General features: G+C 37.5%; 1 protein-coding gene across 1 annotated transcript in view; it reads left to right on the top strand.

The window, feature by feature from the left end:
• slc15a5 (solute carrier family 15 member 5) overlaps positions 1–14,982 on the top strand; it is a 94,553-nt gene extending 79,571 nt beyond the window's left edge. The window contains exons 7-9 of the mRNA XM_028796428.2: positions 3,595–3,726; positions 13,473–13,581; positions 14,835–14,982. Of these exons, the coding sequence (XP_028652261.1) occupies positions 3,595–3,726; positions 13,473–13,581; positions 14,835–14,982 (389 nt within the window). The remainder of the gene's footprint in view (positions 1–3,594; positions 3,727–13,472; positions 13,582–14,834) is intronic.
• The last annotated feature ends 4,577 nt before the right edge of the window (positions 14,983–19,559 follow it).

Genomic DNA, 19,559 nt, shown 5'->3' with positions numbered 1-19,559 from the left:
GCTTGTTAGTGTTTTAACTCTATAATGTCAATTCATTCTTAAATCATATATTTTTTCCCTTTCTAATGACACATGTATCATCCAAGTGATTTGAAGTCTAAAACGGATGAGTAATTTTCAGTTCTTCACTTTCTCTTCAGTTTCCTTCTGAGCACTTAAAGCAATTAGTGAATGATGAATCCACATGGATGGAAATGGAGACAAGCTAGATGTAGAACTGCTGGTTCCTTTGTCATTTGCATTTCATTGCTAATAAGGAGCAGTTAAAACAATAAATACAGCTTTTAAAGACTAAAATAAGCAATTAAGGGTTCAAAATCTTAGTAGACGAGACAACTAAAATGAAGCAGAAAAATGTCACTTGAGCAATAAGTGCTTCATCAGTAATGAATGATTTCTCATGAAGCATTTGGGTTGAAACAAATACCTCAAGCCACTGCGGCCCTCCAGGACCAGCGTTGCTCAGTCCTGATTTAAAGGGTCTGAGTCTTAAATAGCAAATAAATTAAATGAAGTGAATTAGTAGCAAAATTGATTCACTAATTAAGAAAATGGTTAGAATGAAAACTTGTAGGCAGTGTGATAAACCAGGATCGAAGTTGACCACCCCTGCTATAAAAGATCTGTGGAGAGACCTGACGATGGCAGTATTTCAGACCCGTCCAATCCAGTCTAATTCAGCATGAGAGGATCTGCCAGGAAGAATGGGATAAATATAGGTGTGCAAACTTGTAGAGACTTACTCAAGAAGACTGGAAGCTGTAATTACTGCCAAAGATTCAAATTAAGGGTTTGAACAATTAACAAGAATGAGAGATTTCAGTTTTTGATTTCTAATAAATTAGCAAACTTTTCTGAAAGCATGTTTTCACTTTGTTGTTATGGGCTGTTTAATGTAAATTGATGTGAGAAAATAGCAAATATATCTAATTAAAATGAAAGTTACCTCACAATAAAGTGTACAGAAATTAAAGGGGTCTAAATACTTTCTGAATCCTCTGTCGTGCTGATAATAAATAAAGTACTGTAATTTACATCAATGCCCATTTTAATTCAATTGGACTTTATTTTTCATGCCAAATATTGTACAATTTGCATCCATTTTCAATTATAGTCTATAATGAATAGATGTATTGGTTCATTATTGACACATGTACAGTGAACAATGAAATTCTTACTTGCCTGTGTTAATCAACATGCAATGCGTTGCAACTCTCTATTCCCTTGAATATAACTATCTTACTTCAAAACATCTGTCTAATGCAGTGACACCAGTAAACCCATCTTGATTTGGAATACAAAATACAATCAAGCTGTTCTTGTCATTCTAGAACAGATTCTGTGCTGTTAAAACACAGAGAAGTTTGCCACGTCATTTCCTGAATGCCCAAATACATATGGATCTGTAGGTTTTATGCAAAGTTTGTTTTCCCAGTTACTGATATTTAATTTCATATTATTTAGATTATACCTTTTAACCACTCTAGTGTACTCATTCCTTCATTCAGACTTATAGCTATGATTTAGAGAATGGCAGGACAGAACGTTTTAATGTGCTAATTATTACATGATTAGAAGTACATTCCCAATCTGCCTTACATGATAGAAACTTAATTGCCAATATGTTCAGATGACTGTACTTCTAATTTAAACATTGACAATGAGGTCCACTGTTCAAGATCAGAATCATTATTAAATATGCCTCATTTTCTATTAATAAACAAATTAAATAGTCTATCTTCGTCTTATTTCAGCCTTATTTTCTGATTTTACAAATGGACAGCTAAGAGCTCTGGGTATGTGGTCTTCAATTATGTGCTGCTCTCTGTCTGTTTCCAAACTGAATACACTATCATTGTTACCTTGGATTGGTTTTCGAATAATTATTTGGTTTCCTGAAACATCCTAAGGCTGCATTTGTTAAGCTAAATCTAAAATGTCTAATAGTCTAAATTTGCCAAAACAACAGCAAATGTGATTATTCCTTTCAGTGGAGTGGTGCCCCATCCAGAACTGTTTCTTACCTTACATTAGACGCTGCCAGCATGAGCCGTACAATAGAAGTAGTAAAATTGGGATAATGAAGGATAGCTATTTTTCAGACTAATCCTTCCTTTGTATCCTTTCATATTATATCCTACCAAGATCACATAGGTTGGGAGCGTGCGCTGATATCGCATTGCCACACCCACCACAAGACAAACCACTCGGATTGGAACCCAAGTGAAGCCGTGCAACGGGTGACACCTCAGCACTATTCTGGAACAATGTGAGTTTTTTGATGGTGGCTGGAGTTGCAATCCTGCCATGAACCCCCAAGTTTTCCCTGCAAGTTGGAGGACCTGCTTGCAGAGCTAGATGGAAATTAATGTCATATCCAGGACAGAGCAATTGCAGGTTAAAGGCCTTGCTCAAGGGCCTAACAGAGTAGAGTCTCTTCTGGCATTTACAGGATTCAAACCAGAAACCATACAATTGCCAGTGTAGATCCGTAGCCTCAGAGCCACCACTCACATCACCAACACAAATTGCTTATCCACTGTATTCTTCCTAAGCCCATATCATGATGCATACTAAGTGTGTTCTTTTGTAGCCAGAGTGGTTTTCTCCAGCATAGTCATCAGACATGGCACATCTGTCATTCATGGAGAGGATCACATACTTGTCCATGACACTGTTTATGATCATTTTTATAGAAAGTCACCATAAATGTAGCCTACATGGGTGGAACAGGTAGGGAACAGGCAGATCTTTTCAGAGAACACATCAAAACATTTTAAAAACCCACTCTCTGCAAGATATCACTGTGGCACACTTACCTTTTTTTGATCATAGTGCACTGATCTATTGGCTTACAGTATGTTTGGTTACAAAGGCACTTACTAAAGAAGAACAACCATTAATGAGCCCACATAATGTAGTTCAACATCATAAGGTTGAAAGTCTTGTAAGGAACCAACCTAAGAGAAGGTGCCAGGCCATTATAGGCAATATTTATTGATGGGCTCCAGTTTAATGATACCAGTTAACTAAACATATTCTTCTTTCAGAGGAAAATCAAAGTCCGCATTGACTCAAAGAGATTCATCCATACTCCACAAAGACAGTAACCAGGCTAGGATTTGAACCCAGGACTTGAGAGCTGTGAAGCTGTAACACTAACCACTTCATCATCATTCCACCATTAATGACAAAGAGTAATAGATAAATTCATCTGAAAATTTTCTCTTCATCATATTTTGCAGCTACTTTAGCTTTCCACCATTTTGATCCCATTGGCCTTTCTTTCTAACACCTTACTCATGCTCCTCCAAACTCTGCTGTGTATATCATCTTATCATTTTTAACTTTTGGCCCTTATCCAAATCAAGCTTAGCATCTTCAGCATTACAGTATGTTTAAAACTTAGTTTTTTGAACACATATGTTATTATTTTTTATATATTGTAGTGCTGAAGAGTGAATTTATTTATTAAAAACAAGCATTTCCATTCCAGGGAAATATTTCCCATAATGATTTATTGAAATAAATGCAAAACAGCAAAATAAAACTTTGATTAACAATATGGCCAAATTCCTTTCCTGATTCTCATAGGTTCACTTCTAGCTTTCCGATTGACTCCCAGTAGCATTCGTGGGATCTCCTCACACTTCCTAACTTTGTCCAATGGAGGAGGCTGCTTTCTTGGGGCTTTCATTATTCAAGTAATGTATCTGGCGTCAGGAGGTAAGTAGAAAGAAGTGCTGCGGGTAATATGTAGCTGCAGCACAGACAATTCCCAAAATTCAAATAGTGCTATCAAAAATATATGACAGAACTATCCACAGGCGAGTTACTAAAGAGAGCTTTGCACAGAGATGAAAGCCTTCCTGGCCAACTAGATGAAACAAAACTTCTTTTTCTTACGGGAGGATCCCTGGGAGAGGATGAGCCTAAAGTGTTTATCTAATGGAAGCCAGTGGGGTGCCTTTCTAACTCAAGGCAAAGATGAGCCCTCATTAGGCTGATTCAGCATTGTACTTCTTGCTAAAATAGAATGCTTTGCTAGGTTTTCTAAAAAAAATCGGGGCAATCATCACCTTTTCATGTGTATTTACATACCAAGTAGCTGGATTATCAATAGAAGATAATTTCGCTGGTGGGTAAATTAATAAATAATTTGACTGCCAGGGATAAACTGTCTATTACTCAAAGGCACTGCAGGGCTTTTCTTCATTCCTGCCTCAGAATGCCCTGTAGAGCATGTCAGCTAACAAGGTGTCAAATCTTTCTTGATGTTAGAGTTCTCACTGTAAAGATGGGTTTCTGGTGTTTTATAAGGCTTTAGCTTGTTGTTGACATAGTATAGGTCATGTTGAAATGGGAACTATTTGAAATGACTGTGCAGCAGCAAATAGTATATACTTCAAAGCTGCTACACAATAACTTCTCCAAACATCATTGTTTTTAGTAGAAAAGCATAAATAATAAGTATGTGGATAACTGGTAATGTCTTATTTGAGTGCCAAAGTGTCCCAGCAGGCCAAAGTCTTTCCCAGCTGTACTGGCCATAAGGTAGGTAAATAGCCCTTGACAAGGGAGCAGTATAATGTGTGGCAAAATACTGTAATGATCACTAACTTGAAAAATGTTAGCATTGTACATAAAATTTACAGTTTACTCAGTTTTGCTTCGATCAAAAGTATATGGAACCAAATTAGAAAGCATTTTAAGATGGAAAATCTTTTATCAGTGGCACCTCTGCAAGAGAACCACCTCTTTTAACCTTCGCAAGTATATCCAGTTTTTAATACCTGGAAAAGTTTTGGGATTAAAATGCTCAGAGATCTTTATATAGACAACATATTTACATCTTTTGAACAATTACGTTCAAAATTCAACCTCCCAGCTACACATTTCTTTTACTATCTTCAAATTAGAAATTTTGTTAAACAGAAATTGCCCGATTTCCCCCACCTTGCACCCTCCACAATGCTGGAAAAAATACTGCTCAATTTCGAGGAATTAAACATTATTTCCGCAATATATAAAATCTTATTAGAGTCCCTACCTTTCAAAGATCCAAGAGGACATTGGGAAGAAGATCTCTTAATCAATATATCAGAAAAGGAGTGGAAGGTAGCAAAGCAGAGAATTCACTCGAGTTCTATATGTGCAAAGCATAGAATTATTCAACTAAAAATTATATATCGAGCCCATCTGTCTCGCTTAAAACTGTCCAAAATGTTTCCAGGGCAGGATCCAACCTGCGAGCGCTGCAACCAAGCTCCTGCCTCACTGGGTCACATGTTTTGGGCCTGCACCAAACTAACATCATTTTGGACAGAAATTTTTAAGTGCCTCTCAGACAGCCTTGGTATCACAATCCCTCCTAACCCATAAACAGCTGTGTTCGGTGTTCTTCCAGATGGACTTGAATTGGAGAAGGACAAGCAAACGGTGATTGCATTCACTACACTTTTGGCACGCAGACTTATTTTGTTAAATTGGAAGAATCCTAATTCTCCTCTTATAAGTCAGTGGGAAACCAATGTTTTATATTATTTGAAATTGGAAAAAATCAAATTTTCAGTTAGAGGATCTGTACAAAATTTTTTCAAAACATGGCAGGATTTAATCAATATTATTTTAGAATAAGAGAAATAACTATTACCACATTTAATTCCCTTCTCCATCTCTTATTTACATAGATATTTACTTCTCCCTTTCTTTTGTTTAATGTTACCTTATTAAAAAGCCTTAAGCAATTTTCCTTTAGCTAAGCTCTCCTTCTCAGGGGTGGGGTTTGATTAGTCTTCAAATTTGTTGGGTTATTAATTGATCTGTTTGTATGGAATGATTAAAATGAAAATTAATAAAATAAAAATATTAAATAAAAAAAAAAAAGTATTTTTTTATTGTAAGAAGGTTGCCACCCGCCATCCTTGTTGAACTTCTGCAGTTATTGGGCCCCACTATGGACACTTCTCTAGGGAGTACTCATTTTTTAATACTCAGAACCTCTTACTCCCATTTCACTCCTGTACTTTCCTTTTCACACTTAGGCCCCTTCCATGCAACACGTTTATTTATATAGCACATTTTCATACAACAAATTAACTCAAAGTGCTTTACTTGATGAAGAAAGAGAAAAAAGACAAAATAAATAATTAAAATTAGGGAAGACTAATTAAAATAGAATAAAAGTAAGATGACAATAAGAAAGATTCAAGAAAAAAAAACAAGATAAGGCAATAATATTAAACAATAAGTAACAACAAAAGTAGGTAAGGTCAAATGGCTGGGAGGACAGTGTGGCACGCGGCTGGGGGTGGCACCCAGCCGGGATGCCCAGGAGGACAGGAGGAAGGCTCATGCCTCCTCTAGACCACGAGGGGGCGACCACCCTGGTTCCTTTGGGGGCCACGGGTGCAGGGCTTGGAAGCCCAACCCTGTAGGGGCCCGTGGTCTCCGCCAGGGGGCGCCCCCATGCCTGAAGGACCCGGAACCCCAACACTTCCGCCACACCAGGAAGTGCTTAGGGGAAGAAGACTGGGAACACCTGGAGGGCTTCCGGGAGCATAGCCGGCACTTCCGCCACACAGGGGAGTGTCTAAGGAGTGTCGGGAATCACCTGGAGCCCATCCGGGTAATTATAAAAGGGGGCCGCCTCCCTGCAGAGGAGGACTGGAGTCGGGTGAGGAGTGGACAAAGTTTGGAGGCAGGAGAGAGGAGGCGGCCTGAAGAGTAGGCAGAGAGTGAGAGAGGTCTGGACTTTGGGGGAGTTTGGTGCTTGAGGCACTGGGTTGTGCACTTATGGACAGTGTACAATATGTATAATAAACGTGTGGTGACTGTACAATGGTGTCCGTCTGTCTGTGTCCGGGCAGCTTATCACAACAAAAAAAACTCCAGTTAGGCAGAGGAAAACAAAAACAAAATCTGCAGGGGTTCAAAGGCCAAAAAGACCACCCAGCCCCCACTGGACATTCTACCTGACATAAATGGTTATAAATCAGTCCCCTTTGTTTTCATGCTTCATGTGATAGTATTTGATGATGTTGGTCTTGTGGACAGCAGAGACTCCCACCTTCAATCTATCAACACAGGGAGGCTGCATGGTGTCTTGATCAGGTGGTGTTGGCACAGATTGCTACCATGGAAGAACCTGGAAGAACAGCAGAGAATAGTGGGGATTAGTACAGATTGCAGATCCCTGAAGAATATGATAATTCTATACCCATATAGTCGAGTAGGTATACAACTGAAAAATAGTTATGAAAAGCCAAATTAAAATAATGAGTTTTTAGCAGTTTTTTATAATGTTCCACAGTATTAGCCCAGAGAACTTCTAAAGGTAAAGTATTCCAGATTTTCGGTTCATAACAGCAAAATGCCACCTCACCACTTCTTTTAAGCTTGGCTCTTCAAATTATAAGCAGACCTTCATTCGAAAAAAAAATCTGGTTAATAATCTGGTTAATGTGTGATTTAAAGTTCAGGTCAGAGTCAGTGATTATCCCTAAACACTTTACCTCTATCTTGGCTTTTAAACCTAAGGGATCAAGTTTATTTCTAACATCCTTGCAGTATCCAAGTTTGCCAGTCACTAAGATTTCTGTTTTCTCTTTATTATTTTGAGAAAGTTACTACTCATCCATTTGGAAATACAAGTAAGACGTTGAATTAGAGAGCCAAGAGCATCAGGGACATCAGACACTATAGACAAATAAAGCTGTGTGTCATCTGCATAGCTGTGGTAGTTCACCTTGTGTTTTGAGATAATCTGACCTAATGGAAGCATGTAGATTGAAAAGAGCAGCGGACCAAGAATAGATCCTTGTGGTACACCATATACAATATAATTTATCTCCGAAGTACAATCACCACAACTAACAAAGAATTTTTTACCTGTTAAGTAAGACTGAAACAAATTTAAGATACTGCCAGAGAGTCTTAATTTTTGCCTTTCAAAAAACAAGGGGGACCTACACAATATTAAGAAGATGGTTTTAATGTTGCTGATCTGTGTATATATTACTGTGCAAACATTGATTTGTTTGTTAATTTTATATTATGACTTAATGTTGGTTAAGCATTTAAATTATGTGCAGTGCCTTTAGCGTGTTGAACCAAGTGGAGCAGGGCCACCTGAAGTTGCAGTTAGCAACTTGCCATTAAAAGTCCGTCAGACCAAAGATGGCTGTTGTGGCATTAGTATCTATAATACTTTAGTCTTTTGGGTCCCCTTTTTTGATTAAAGATTTTGTAATATTTTTACATTTTGGTTAATAACTCTTGCTTTGTTTAGTGGTATAGATTTTTGGAATTTTGGAATAATTTTATTTGCTTTGTGGTTTTCCTGTTGGAAACGCTTTTGTCTGAATTTGGTTTAATTTTAGCCTTTCTTTTTTATTTCATTTATTTGTTAACAGATATAGAAACTTTATTTTTGTAATTTGGACCAGGGTTCATCTATGATTCTCTTCTTCCTTTTCCAAGTGTTTCCAACCGCTTTTTTGTTAAGCCTGTGTAGGACAGATAAATGCTTTGTGACGCTCATTTTTGGTTATATGCTTCAGTTAAATATTAATGCTTACATTAAGTTTTGTTTCAGCCAGGCAGATCATAACATGAAAGAGTCAAACCACCAAAATACATGGTCCACTCCAAAAGTCAGTCATTTCCTCACCCACATAGTCCTGAACAGGGTCACAGGGCTGCTGGATCCTATCCCAGCTAGCATAGGGTGCAAGGCAAGAATAAACCCTGGCCAGTCCTTCACAGGGCTCAATAGTTTAACATTTAAATTATCTATTCAGTAGCCAAAGAATTTGTAATTATTCAAAATGTAAAATACAATTGTCAAAAAAAATTGTAAAGTTAAAAATTAAAGCAAAAGAGAGGAACATAGAACTGAAATTTAATTATAACAGAAGACTACAACAAAACAAAAAAAGCAAAAAATCAGCTAATCAAAATACTAAATCCTAAACAGCAAGAGCAAAGCCCAAATCCAGAAAACTGACAAGCAAAAACAGTCAAATAGCTCAAACTCTACAAAGAAGTGAAGCACAAAGAGAGCAGAAGAACACAGTTAAACACAACTAATGACAGAGCAATGTGGTCATGCCAGTAAGTAACTGTGCGACTAGTGACTGCAGCGGCTGAATGCTGTAATCTTGAGACAAAGGGCAGGGGAGAAAACAGCAAACATAAAGTAAAATGTAAAGACAATAAAGGAGTGGGAATAAATAACAAAAAATAACAAAAATCTATAAAAAAAAATTAGGACAGCCCAGTGGCACAGTGTTAGCACTGGCTTCTCTCAGTAAGGTGGCCAGAGTTTGTGTTCCAGGACCTCCCTACATGTCTGTGTGGGTTTCCTCCGAGTGCTCCAGTGTTCTCCCAAAGACATACAGGTTAGGTGGATTGGCGGTATTTAATTGAATCTAGTGTGTGGTTAGGGTTTGTGTGTGTGTTCTCCCTGAGATGGACTGGCGCCCTGTCCAGTGTTTGTTCCTGACTTGCGCTATCACCTTGCACCCTGTGCTGGCAGGGTTAGGCTTGGTACAAAGCAGATTAGAAAATGACTGACTGACTACAATACAACTAATACAGAATTGCTGTTGTGATCAGCATTTTTTAGGAATCATTACTTATATGCTGTAGTCAAGTAGTTTATTCTTTCTTGTTCTAAAATTTATTGAAACTTTTGTATATAGTTTGTTTTAATTTTTAGAACTGTTTGTTTGATTGTTGCAATTATTTCCACTATGCTGTTGATTCTAAAATGTTTCAGAGTCTTAAAGTTCATTGTTTTAATACACAGAAACAGGTGACACATAGATCAGTTTTAACATGACATGGATCTTTATTCAAAATAGCTGTCTATACGCTTGATTGTGTGGTTTTAAACATGAATAGCAAATTGCAATGCCCTGCCATACATTTACTATGGAAAACTATAAGCAACACCTTCAACAAATTGCGTTACTCAGAAGGATATTTTTGCATAGATACATTCTTCAAGAAAGTTTTTGGAACATTTACAAATCAAAAAAGTTGTTGAGGCCCTTCTAATGTTTCTTATAATGCACACCAAATCAAATCCCTGCATTTTGATTTCCATTCAATTCAAATCAAATTTTATTTGTCACATACAAATTATACTTACAGTACAGCATTTAGTGAAATGCTTGGCTTCTCAACTCCAATGACTGTGCCTTTTAACAGAATATAAAAGGAAAATAACAATAATACATGAGAGAGAGGTTGGGAGCATGCACAGATAGCACATTGCTCCACCCACCACACGATGAGCTCCCTGGATTGGGACCCTAGTGCAGCGGGTGACACCTCAGCACCACACTGGAACAGTGTGAGTTTTTTTTTGCAGTGGCTGACGTGCCAATCCTGCCACCATCCCCCAAGTTTTCTTTGTAAGTTGGAGGACCTGCTTGCAGGGCTGGATGCAGATTAACGTCATACCCAAGGTGAAACAATTGCAGGGGAAGGGCCTTGCTGAAGGGCCCAATGGAGTAGAGTCACTTCTAGCGTTTACAGGTTTTGAACTGGCAACCTTCCAATTGCTTCCTAGCCTCAGAGCCACTTATAATAAGTGACTTTATAAATATCAAAAATCATTAATAGAACTATAAATATGAGAAAAATTATACCTAAATAACTTAATGTAAGAGAGTTAACAATGGGGCATCATGTGTTTTATAAACACTTTTTTAATTCAAGATGCCAATAGACTATGGGAAAAAAAACCCTCCTCAGTCTCTGAACTGGAGGTGGTGGCAGCGTTTACCTGAAAGAGGGCATTGTTGTGATGGCTGATATCATTACTAATTTTCTTTGCCCTGTTCCGACATTGTCCTGGATGCATTTGGCTCATCACCTTGAGGTCTTGCTGTGTGTCATTCCCAAACCATGCAGTAATAATTCTAGTCGCAATACGTTAGATGGTGGATTTATGCACATTCTTTAGTAAATGGGAAGGCATCCTGAAATCCCTGAGGATTCTGAGGTAGTAAAGACGTTGTCGTGCCTTGTTCACTAGGGTGTCAGTGTGTTTGGGTTAGGTTAGGTCCTCTGTTATGTGGACACTTGGATATCTGAAACTGTCCACCTTCTCCACCTGAGTGCTGTTAATACTGAGTGGGTGGCAGTACCTCTATTGTTTTCTCCCAAAGTCCACAATTGTCTCACTTGTCTTGCTGACTTTCAGGAGTAGACTGTTGTCCTGATGCCAGTGTGACAGGCTCTCTACTTCACTCAGGTAAGCCTGTTCATTGTTATTAGGTATCAGGCCTACCACAGCGGTGTCATCAGGAAATGTCACAATGGTTTTCGAGTCGTGTACAGCCATGCAGTCATATGTGTAGGGGAGTATAGCTGAGGACTCTGAACACAGCCCTGTGGAGCCCCTGTGTTAAGTGTGTGGGAGGATAAAGTGTGGCCACCCACTTGAACCACCTGAGGTCTCCCTTTAAGGAAGTTAAAAATTCATAGGTGTTTTATTTGGTGGGCATGTTGTGCCATGTCTTTCTTGATCAGTTTACTGTTTATTGGATCTTCCTGAAGTTATATTTATTTACAATAATTGTCTTAATTTGGGCATAGGATATTATTTTCTATAGCTTGTGGAAAGTAATGACATGTGTGCAAAATTGGCAAATCTTGATAAATCACAAAAACCATACCACCAACCTGCATATTTTTTAGGATTGTCCTCTTTTACTACATGGTTTAATATATCAAAATGTGTGATCCATTTTCAAGACAATAAACTGTATGTGTCTAAAGCCATTTCAAATGCTCTGGATACGCTCCCTCACCCCGTTATTTCAGCATAGAGGCATTCCAGCCAGGCAAAGGCCCTGGCCATAGCCACAATGATTGGATGGATGAGGTCCAGCTGAACACAAACATAATTTCACATTGACTGTATCACACCCGTTTAATTGCTTAATGACACATTGCATTAGTTCAGCCAAGCTAAACCTGATTTACTGCTGATTTTTGTTTGTACTCCCCACCTGATGTTTCTCGTTTTCTCGTCCAACAATAATCAGCCAGCATTGATGGGTTCTACTTGACCTGATACCACTTTAACATTGCTCCAATGTCCTGGTGAAACCTTTCTCCATGTTCATCATTAATTTTCTTAGCTAAAGAAAATTCTCAACAACATTCACAAAGGCCTTAAATGTGATTTCTTCCAGCCCACTAGCAGATCTTCATACCACTTATAAATGACGTCTAATTTGTGGACCAACAAAAATACCTTCCTTTACCTTGGCAACAGTTATTTGTGGAAATATCTCGTTCAAATATCGAAATCCATAACCTTTCTTGTTCATTACACTTATTACATTTTCCATTAGTTTAGGTTTTCTATGAACAGGAGGCAAATGTATCCTTTTTGGGTTGATAAGTGGTCAAGCTGGCTGAGGTATGGCTTGTCTTACTCCTTTTCTACAGTCTGGTTGTGGTTCTACAATTGGCTGATGCACAGATATTGTTGCTTTTCTTTTATGTTAATTCTACTTTATTTTTAATGTATTTGAATACTTCTTTATCTTCATATGTGATAGTTCTGTAGTTAGAGAGTGGTATAATCTATTCTTCCATTTTGCATTGTAGTTTGTACTATTTTATTGCATTTCTGGGGCAGCAATGATAGACTGACCATTTTGCTCTGTGAAGAGGATTACTTGTGTTCTGTTTTTTGTGTTGCGTTTACCCCGTTTTTTGACAGCCATTGCACACATAACCTACCTGGAAGGGGGACTCTCTCCGAATTGCCTTTCCCAAGGTTTCTGTTTCCCTACAAGGGTTTCTTGGAGTTTTTTTTTTCTTGCCTTCTTAAAAGAGACAAGGCTGAGGGGCTGTCAAAGGCCAATGAGGCATTCTTTGTGTGATTTTGAACTACACAAGAAATAAATTGTTGATGTTGTTTATTTGCCACACTTTTCTGGCCTGGATCTGCTTATGGAGCAGGCAGTTCTGCTTAAAGAAATGAGAGTGTTTAGTATGGCTGCCCCATTCACAAATTAAAACCACAGATATCTGAGCTGCATTCCTAGTAGCATTGCCATTACCTTTAGATCACCACAGATGTTCCAGCTGTAGTTGTTGAACTGTAATTTATAATGCGAAAGGAAATCACAAAAATAAGCACTTGCAATAAAATGGCATATGATAGGAAAATGTTAAGGTGAACAAAATCCCTAAGATACCCCTAATAGTGTGCAGGAAGCTAAACCTTCGTTATCCCAAATTATTAATGACTTTTATAACTGTTATATTGGTGGGTACTTTTAAATTCTCAAAATTTTGGATCTTGGTTTTGGTTTTCCTTGTCAACTCAGCACAAATGAAGAGTTCATCCACAGCAAAAGTGACTTTTTTTATTAGAATAGCACTCAATTGTTTAAATGTGTATTTATTCTTTCAACTTTCTGCTGTTTTTTTCCTTTCAGGTTTTTATTTTCCAGACACTTTAGCAGAAGGCAAAATGGAAGTTTTTTTCTTCTTGTTAGGCACAATGATGACTATAAATGCTTTCATATTCTGGAGCATTTCTTCCAGGTAAAGTAAAAATAAAGTTGCATTTAGTAAATATTTAAATATGAAGAAGCATTTTGATGTAAAAATGAACAGTGAATAATGAGGCTATTGTTGTAACAACAATCTTTTTATGACTCTTACTACTGAATGTATTTTTTTGAACACTGAACTCAATAATAGAATACAAAACAGGTTTAGTGCTGAATCTTGTGAGTATACACTGAAATTGATGTCATTGAAATTAAAAAATGGATCACGTTTATCACCACCACTGCTTACATATCCCCTCAGATTGAAGTCCAGGCTCTCCCATTTTCTGTACACCAAACAACACAACTGGCTATGCTAAAGTGGAAGTTCTGTAGCTCAGGATATTAATATGGCTGTAATCTGAGGTGTCATACAGCCATTGCATTTCATGGCTACAAAAGTGGCTACAAATACACTGTATAGTTTAAGGGTTAAGTGGTTTTAACCTTACATTTATTAAGCTTTTTTGTGCAGAGATGCACCTGAGCCGAAATGTAGCCAGCATTGCAAAGATCATAGGAGGACAGAACATAACTATTAATTTAGTAAGGACCCACATACAGGAAATGGCAGCAACACGGGGTGCTGGATGTGTTGCTGTACCTCAGCCAAATATGGGGACTGATTGCATTACTACCTAGAATTGTAGAGTACATAACAAAACCAACATACAGTACACGACAAAGCATCATATTCTCATATCCACGTAATCCAGCTCGGGGGCTGAGCCTATCCCGGCAGCATTGGGTACAAGGCAGAAAACCATCCTGGAGAGAGCAGCAGTTTAACAGAATGTACAGTAGATACCTACACACATTTATTTTAATTATGCATGTACTTTAAAATGATGACTACTGTAATGAGACACAAGAAACATCAATCAAAAAGAGTTGGGGCACCATGGTGGTCCCCATATATTCCATGGCCAAAAAGAACAGAAAAAAATACAATTGAAAAATAAACAGTTTGTCTTGTTCAGACTCAAGCCTTCTTCAGACTGCCCCAAGATGGCACTGGAGCTGGTTAGGACATCTGCACACCAGAAGGGGTGGGTTCAGGAGAGTGGATGGATGGATGGATGGAAGTACTTTAATTATACAGTGTGTGCCTGCATTATTGTTTTTTTATTCAATCCATACTGGAGTATCAGAAAATATTTTACAAAATATGCATAAGACATACATCAAATGTTTATAGTTAGGCTGAATTTTATTAAAATTTATGTAATAATTTTTCATTTCTAGGTACAAAAACCTGAGTCAAGACCTGGACCACGGAGTTAAAAGCAGCGTACTTGCAGAGAAGCTTGTGCAGCATGAACATTCGCTCATGTTTTACGACAGTGTTGGCGAGTGCACATATACTCTGTCATCTACAGAGATGACTTTGTAGCTTTTTTGTCTGAACAGTAACATTAGGTAAGTTTCAGGGGAGAATCAAAGTAAAACGGGAAAAAACAGAACCAAAATGGAAAGATTATTTTAGTTCGCCAAAAAGTACAAAATTAAGGGGAGTAAAAAGTAATAACTCTGCAAACCATTAAATTAATTTTATTAATATTATTATTGCTATTTTTGGGTGAGGTTTTAGTACCTGAAGACAGATAAGATTTTACAAATGTGAAAACAACTTGACATACTAAAATATCACATTTTAGCTAAATAAAAAGGTACTACAAAGGTGTTAAGAGGTAAAAGAAGTTTGACTAAGTCAACTGATTGTGATTTCATGGACCACAGAAATCATCTGCAGCAGAGGCAGCTAAAGACTGAACAGGTTATATTCGTTTAAAAATTCTGCATTGTTGATTTAAAACAGTTACAAATCACAACACTGTCTAAGCATAAAATGATAACTGCCTCATCATGGGGACAAATAAAGTTATATCTATAAAAATACATGAATAAATGTCTACCAACAAGAAAACAGCAAAAGTTAGTAATGCCACCCTCAGCTTATCCTGGCTTGGCAAGAAACAAATAACAAAGCATGCAAAAGGTAAAACAAAACAAATAAAACATAAACTAAGCAACCAAAACCCAGACAAGAGGCAAGAATCACAATCAAAACTCTGGCAAGAAGTTGAAAACCAGTCAAGACATGATCAATCAATAACAAAGATAATTTCTATTAGAGTTTAAAGGATCCATTGTGGTGATGAACTTGAGGTCACGACCTCGGGGAACGCCCCTAGCAATGCAGGATACAATCCTAATAATGGTTACGCAAAAAGGCGTCTACCATAGATAAAGGCTATAAGACCCTAAAATTCAGGACACAGCCATTTTCTTTCTACCATAATCTGAAGAACAGCTGTGGTAGACGACTGGGGCTCATGACCAGTCAGATCACCCAGAGAGTGGAAGGACCGGGAAAGGAGTAGTATCTCCCCTGGAACACGACAGGGCAGCCATCTTGGTGGGTGCTGGGATATTTGCTAAGCCCTGGACTGCAGCACTTCCGCCACAACAAGAAGTGCAGCAGGAAGGTCATCAGGGAGCACCTGGAGTACATCCGGGTGAACTATAAAAGGGGCTGCCTCACTCCATTCGAGGAGCCACAGGAGGCAGAGGAGTGAGGGTGGCAGAGAAGAAGAAGAAAGAAAGAAGGACTGAGCTGTATTGTGGCTGTTGGTGCCCTGTGTCAGGTCATGTAAAGAAGAAGACAAATAAAAGCAGTGGTAGGACTTCCGTGTGTCCTGGTGTCTGTCTGTAGTCGGGCTGAACGTCCACACGGCATACATTAAAAAATGTTGCTTCATTCTGTTTCATCGTGGTTTAGCTCAGTTGCACTTTGTAATGATGTAAAGGTGGACAGCAGAGTTGGATTTCTCAAAAATGTAAGGCTTTGCTTTAATAAAAAGGTAGTGTCATCCCTTTATTTCAGAGTTATTCTCACATGTACTCAGTATAATAAAATTCCTATTTGAACGTTTGACCAACATGTTCCATGCTGCTGCTGTCCTCATCCAGCAGTCCGAATCACATAACATAATGTTATGTAAAATAAAGCATTGCAAAATATAACAGTTAGTAGTGAGCAAAACAGCTGAGTTTCCTTTTCCATACAGTTTTACAAATTTCAAACTGAAATTTGTTTCACATGTGATTTTTGCAACCACGAAACTCGCTAATAAGAGTTTTTAATATTTTTTTAAAGTGTTTTTGAGGGATAGAAAGAAAGGATCATTGCTACTTAATGGTTTGGCAATACTGTACATCCCTTCTGGACATTTATCAGGAAAGGGGCCAAATGAAGATTAAAAAAGGGCTGAATTAGCGTAAGTCATCCCAATTCGAGGTGTTTATAAGAAATATAATAATTTACTTCATGAGGCAGAAATACATAACAAACAATAACAGTTGCACCAGATATTTAAAATATTAAAATGTGTGCTTCAATTTAAATGTTTAAAGTCTAAATATTCTCGATTGGAATAGAGATTTGTCATTTTCACCCTCTAATTGAGGTCCATAGTGGGCTAAATCCCTAGTAAAGGATGAAAAATCAAAAATAGCATCATAATTGTAATCAGTGACCTTTAAATATTCTAAAATGTCACTTCACATGCTTATCTGTAAAATTTCTCATTTTTAGCTTTCTAGGAATTGCTCTTATACGGTTAGAACCATCGTTATGCATCAAATATACAAAAAATATATATCTTATTTGGGATCAGCAACATCAAAACAGTATAAAACAACACTCCACATGTCTATACTATTTATCCACATTTTTAGAAGTCTTATGAAAAGGATTAACTTAGAACTCCCGTATCCCATTCGGGGGTAAAACCCCTAGGGTTGATTGATATGCTTTCCTAATGTTCAAGTCCTTCTGATCATTTTTGATGAAGACACCTATTGGTTTGCACTTTATCATAAAGTTGTAATTTCCTACGCATAGTATGGTCCAAAAATGGCCAGAAAATGAGAGAGGCTTGGGTCTAGAACGTCAAAAACAGGGGTGAAATCCAAAAAGCTCATTATCTTCTATAACAAGCATCAAATTTTATATGTGGGGGGTTTTCTCATATGGGTGAGGCATTAGGAGATGCCAGAAAAAAAATCAAATGATTTCAAAGCATTCTTAAGTAATTCTTAACAACTCAATAAGGGGAAGTGTCTGTTGGAAATTAAACATGGTTGAGCACAACCCTTGATAAGACATCTACATCTATATCTGATACAACAACAACAACATTTATTTATATAGCACATTTTCATACAAAAAGTAGCTCAAAGTGCTTAAATGCATGATGCATGATTAATCCAGTAAGGCAATAGAATTGTAATCTAAATAGATAAATCCCACTTTCTAAGTGATATTTTTTTGTGATTCTGATTATTTCTAGCAAAATGAAGTACAATAACAGGAAGACTCATCAGATGACATATATCCAGGATTACAGATGGAAATAATTGGAACATTAACAGCATGTTGCTTCATTGAAGATGTAATTGTGTAATTGAAATGTAAGATAACATTGCAGGCAGTGAAACAACACATCTCTGCTCATTGCTGTACTGAGTGTGTTGTCTCTAAGTAAGAAACTGCTCATTCATTCTGGAAATGAACACCTAATGAAAAATCATTGTTAACTTTTTTTTTAATTACATGTATTAAAGAGGGAGCTATTGTTGCATGTAAAAGATGGATTCATGGATCATGAGCTTATTTGAAAAGAAAATGACGGAAAACTACAGCTGAATCTCCAGGTCTAGGGGTCCCATTTTCTATTTTGAGTAGACAACAGCCATTGCACGGAACACAATTAAGTGTCTGTTTATGTAAAATAGCTAGCAAGTGAGATTTATATACAGATTTGATTAGATTTTGTCAAGGGGGGTGCTATTATGGCTCCTGTTTGGCAATAGTGCTGAAATAACAAGAATTATGACTCTAATTAGTTATGCAAACTGACATGTGCTCAAGGCACACAACGAGTCGAGTCCAATTAGGAAGCTCCGGTGGGCAAGCCGTCCTCTAAATACAGCACCTGGGAGAGGTGGAATAGAGCGGCAGACATGGAAACAAGAAGACTGTGGCTGTAGGCAGCCCTAGAGGAGCTGAAGAGAGCAAGACTCCATACAGGTGTGGGTTAGAAACCAAGGCAGTGTTAAAAATGCATGTTTTTGCTTAGGGGCCAAAAGGGTCCATTTAAAGGACGATGGGGGCATTGGCTTGTTGCTTTTTATTTCTATGAGTCAACAGCCTAATAAATAAAATAAATTCGCACTAGCCTGTAAGACATTTTTGCTTCTGGGGAGGATTTCTTGTCACAATACTAAAGAATAATAGTGGCAGCTTCTTTAAGTTTCTGTAGGGAACTGTTATACATGATGCCTATAGCACAGGCATTGAAATGATTAGTAGGTGCAAGACTAGTCGCTGTGCATTGTATATTCAGAAATAAAACTGTGCAAAAAAATGTTTGTTTGAAATGAAGGTTGGAGATAAAATAATGTGTTTTATGTATTTTGTACAAAGAATTCCTGTTTTTTTATCTTTGTGTTTAAGTCTCTTTTTATATTGCTGTACTAGATTTTACTTCATAACTATAAGAAATGTTTATTCTCCAATATAAACTCTCCTGTCTAGAATGGCTACACTGTATATCAGGGAACTATGCGATATCTGCAGAAGATCACTTTAAGAAATGGCACAGATATAATGGAGAAACTTACAATGTACCTGTGCATCTAATTCAAGTTTTTCATGATGTGCACAATAAATTAGAATGGTGTACTTCCAAAGTTGAAACATGAAGTTGACTCTTCTTACTGCTTTGAAAATGCCATATCTGTTTACTAGTGTTTATTTCAGTAAGGGAAGTGTTCTTGATGTTTTCTAAGAACTGCAGTAGTTCCAACCATTTATTTTGATCCAATTCAGAATCACAGGAAACCAATGACTATCCTAGTAGCACTGGGAACATACCCGGAGTGTGGTTCACCAGACCATCAAAG

Source organism: Erpetoichthys calabaricus, chromosome 1 (genome assembly GCF_900747795.2).
Source record: "Erpetoichthys calabaricus chromosome 1, fErpCal1.3, whole genome shotgun sequence".
In the NCBI taxonomy this organism is placed as follows: domain Eukaryota; kingdom Metazoa; phylum Chordata; class Cladistia; order Polypteriformes; family Polypteridae; genus Erpetoichthys; species Erpetoichthys calabaricus.
This window is presented reverse-complemented; position numbering and strand designations above follow the sequence as displayed.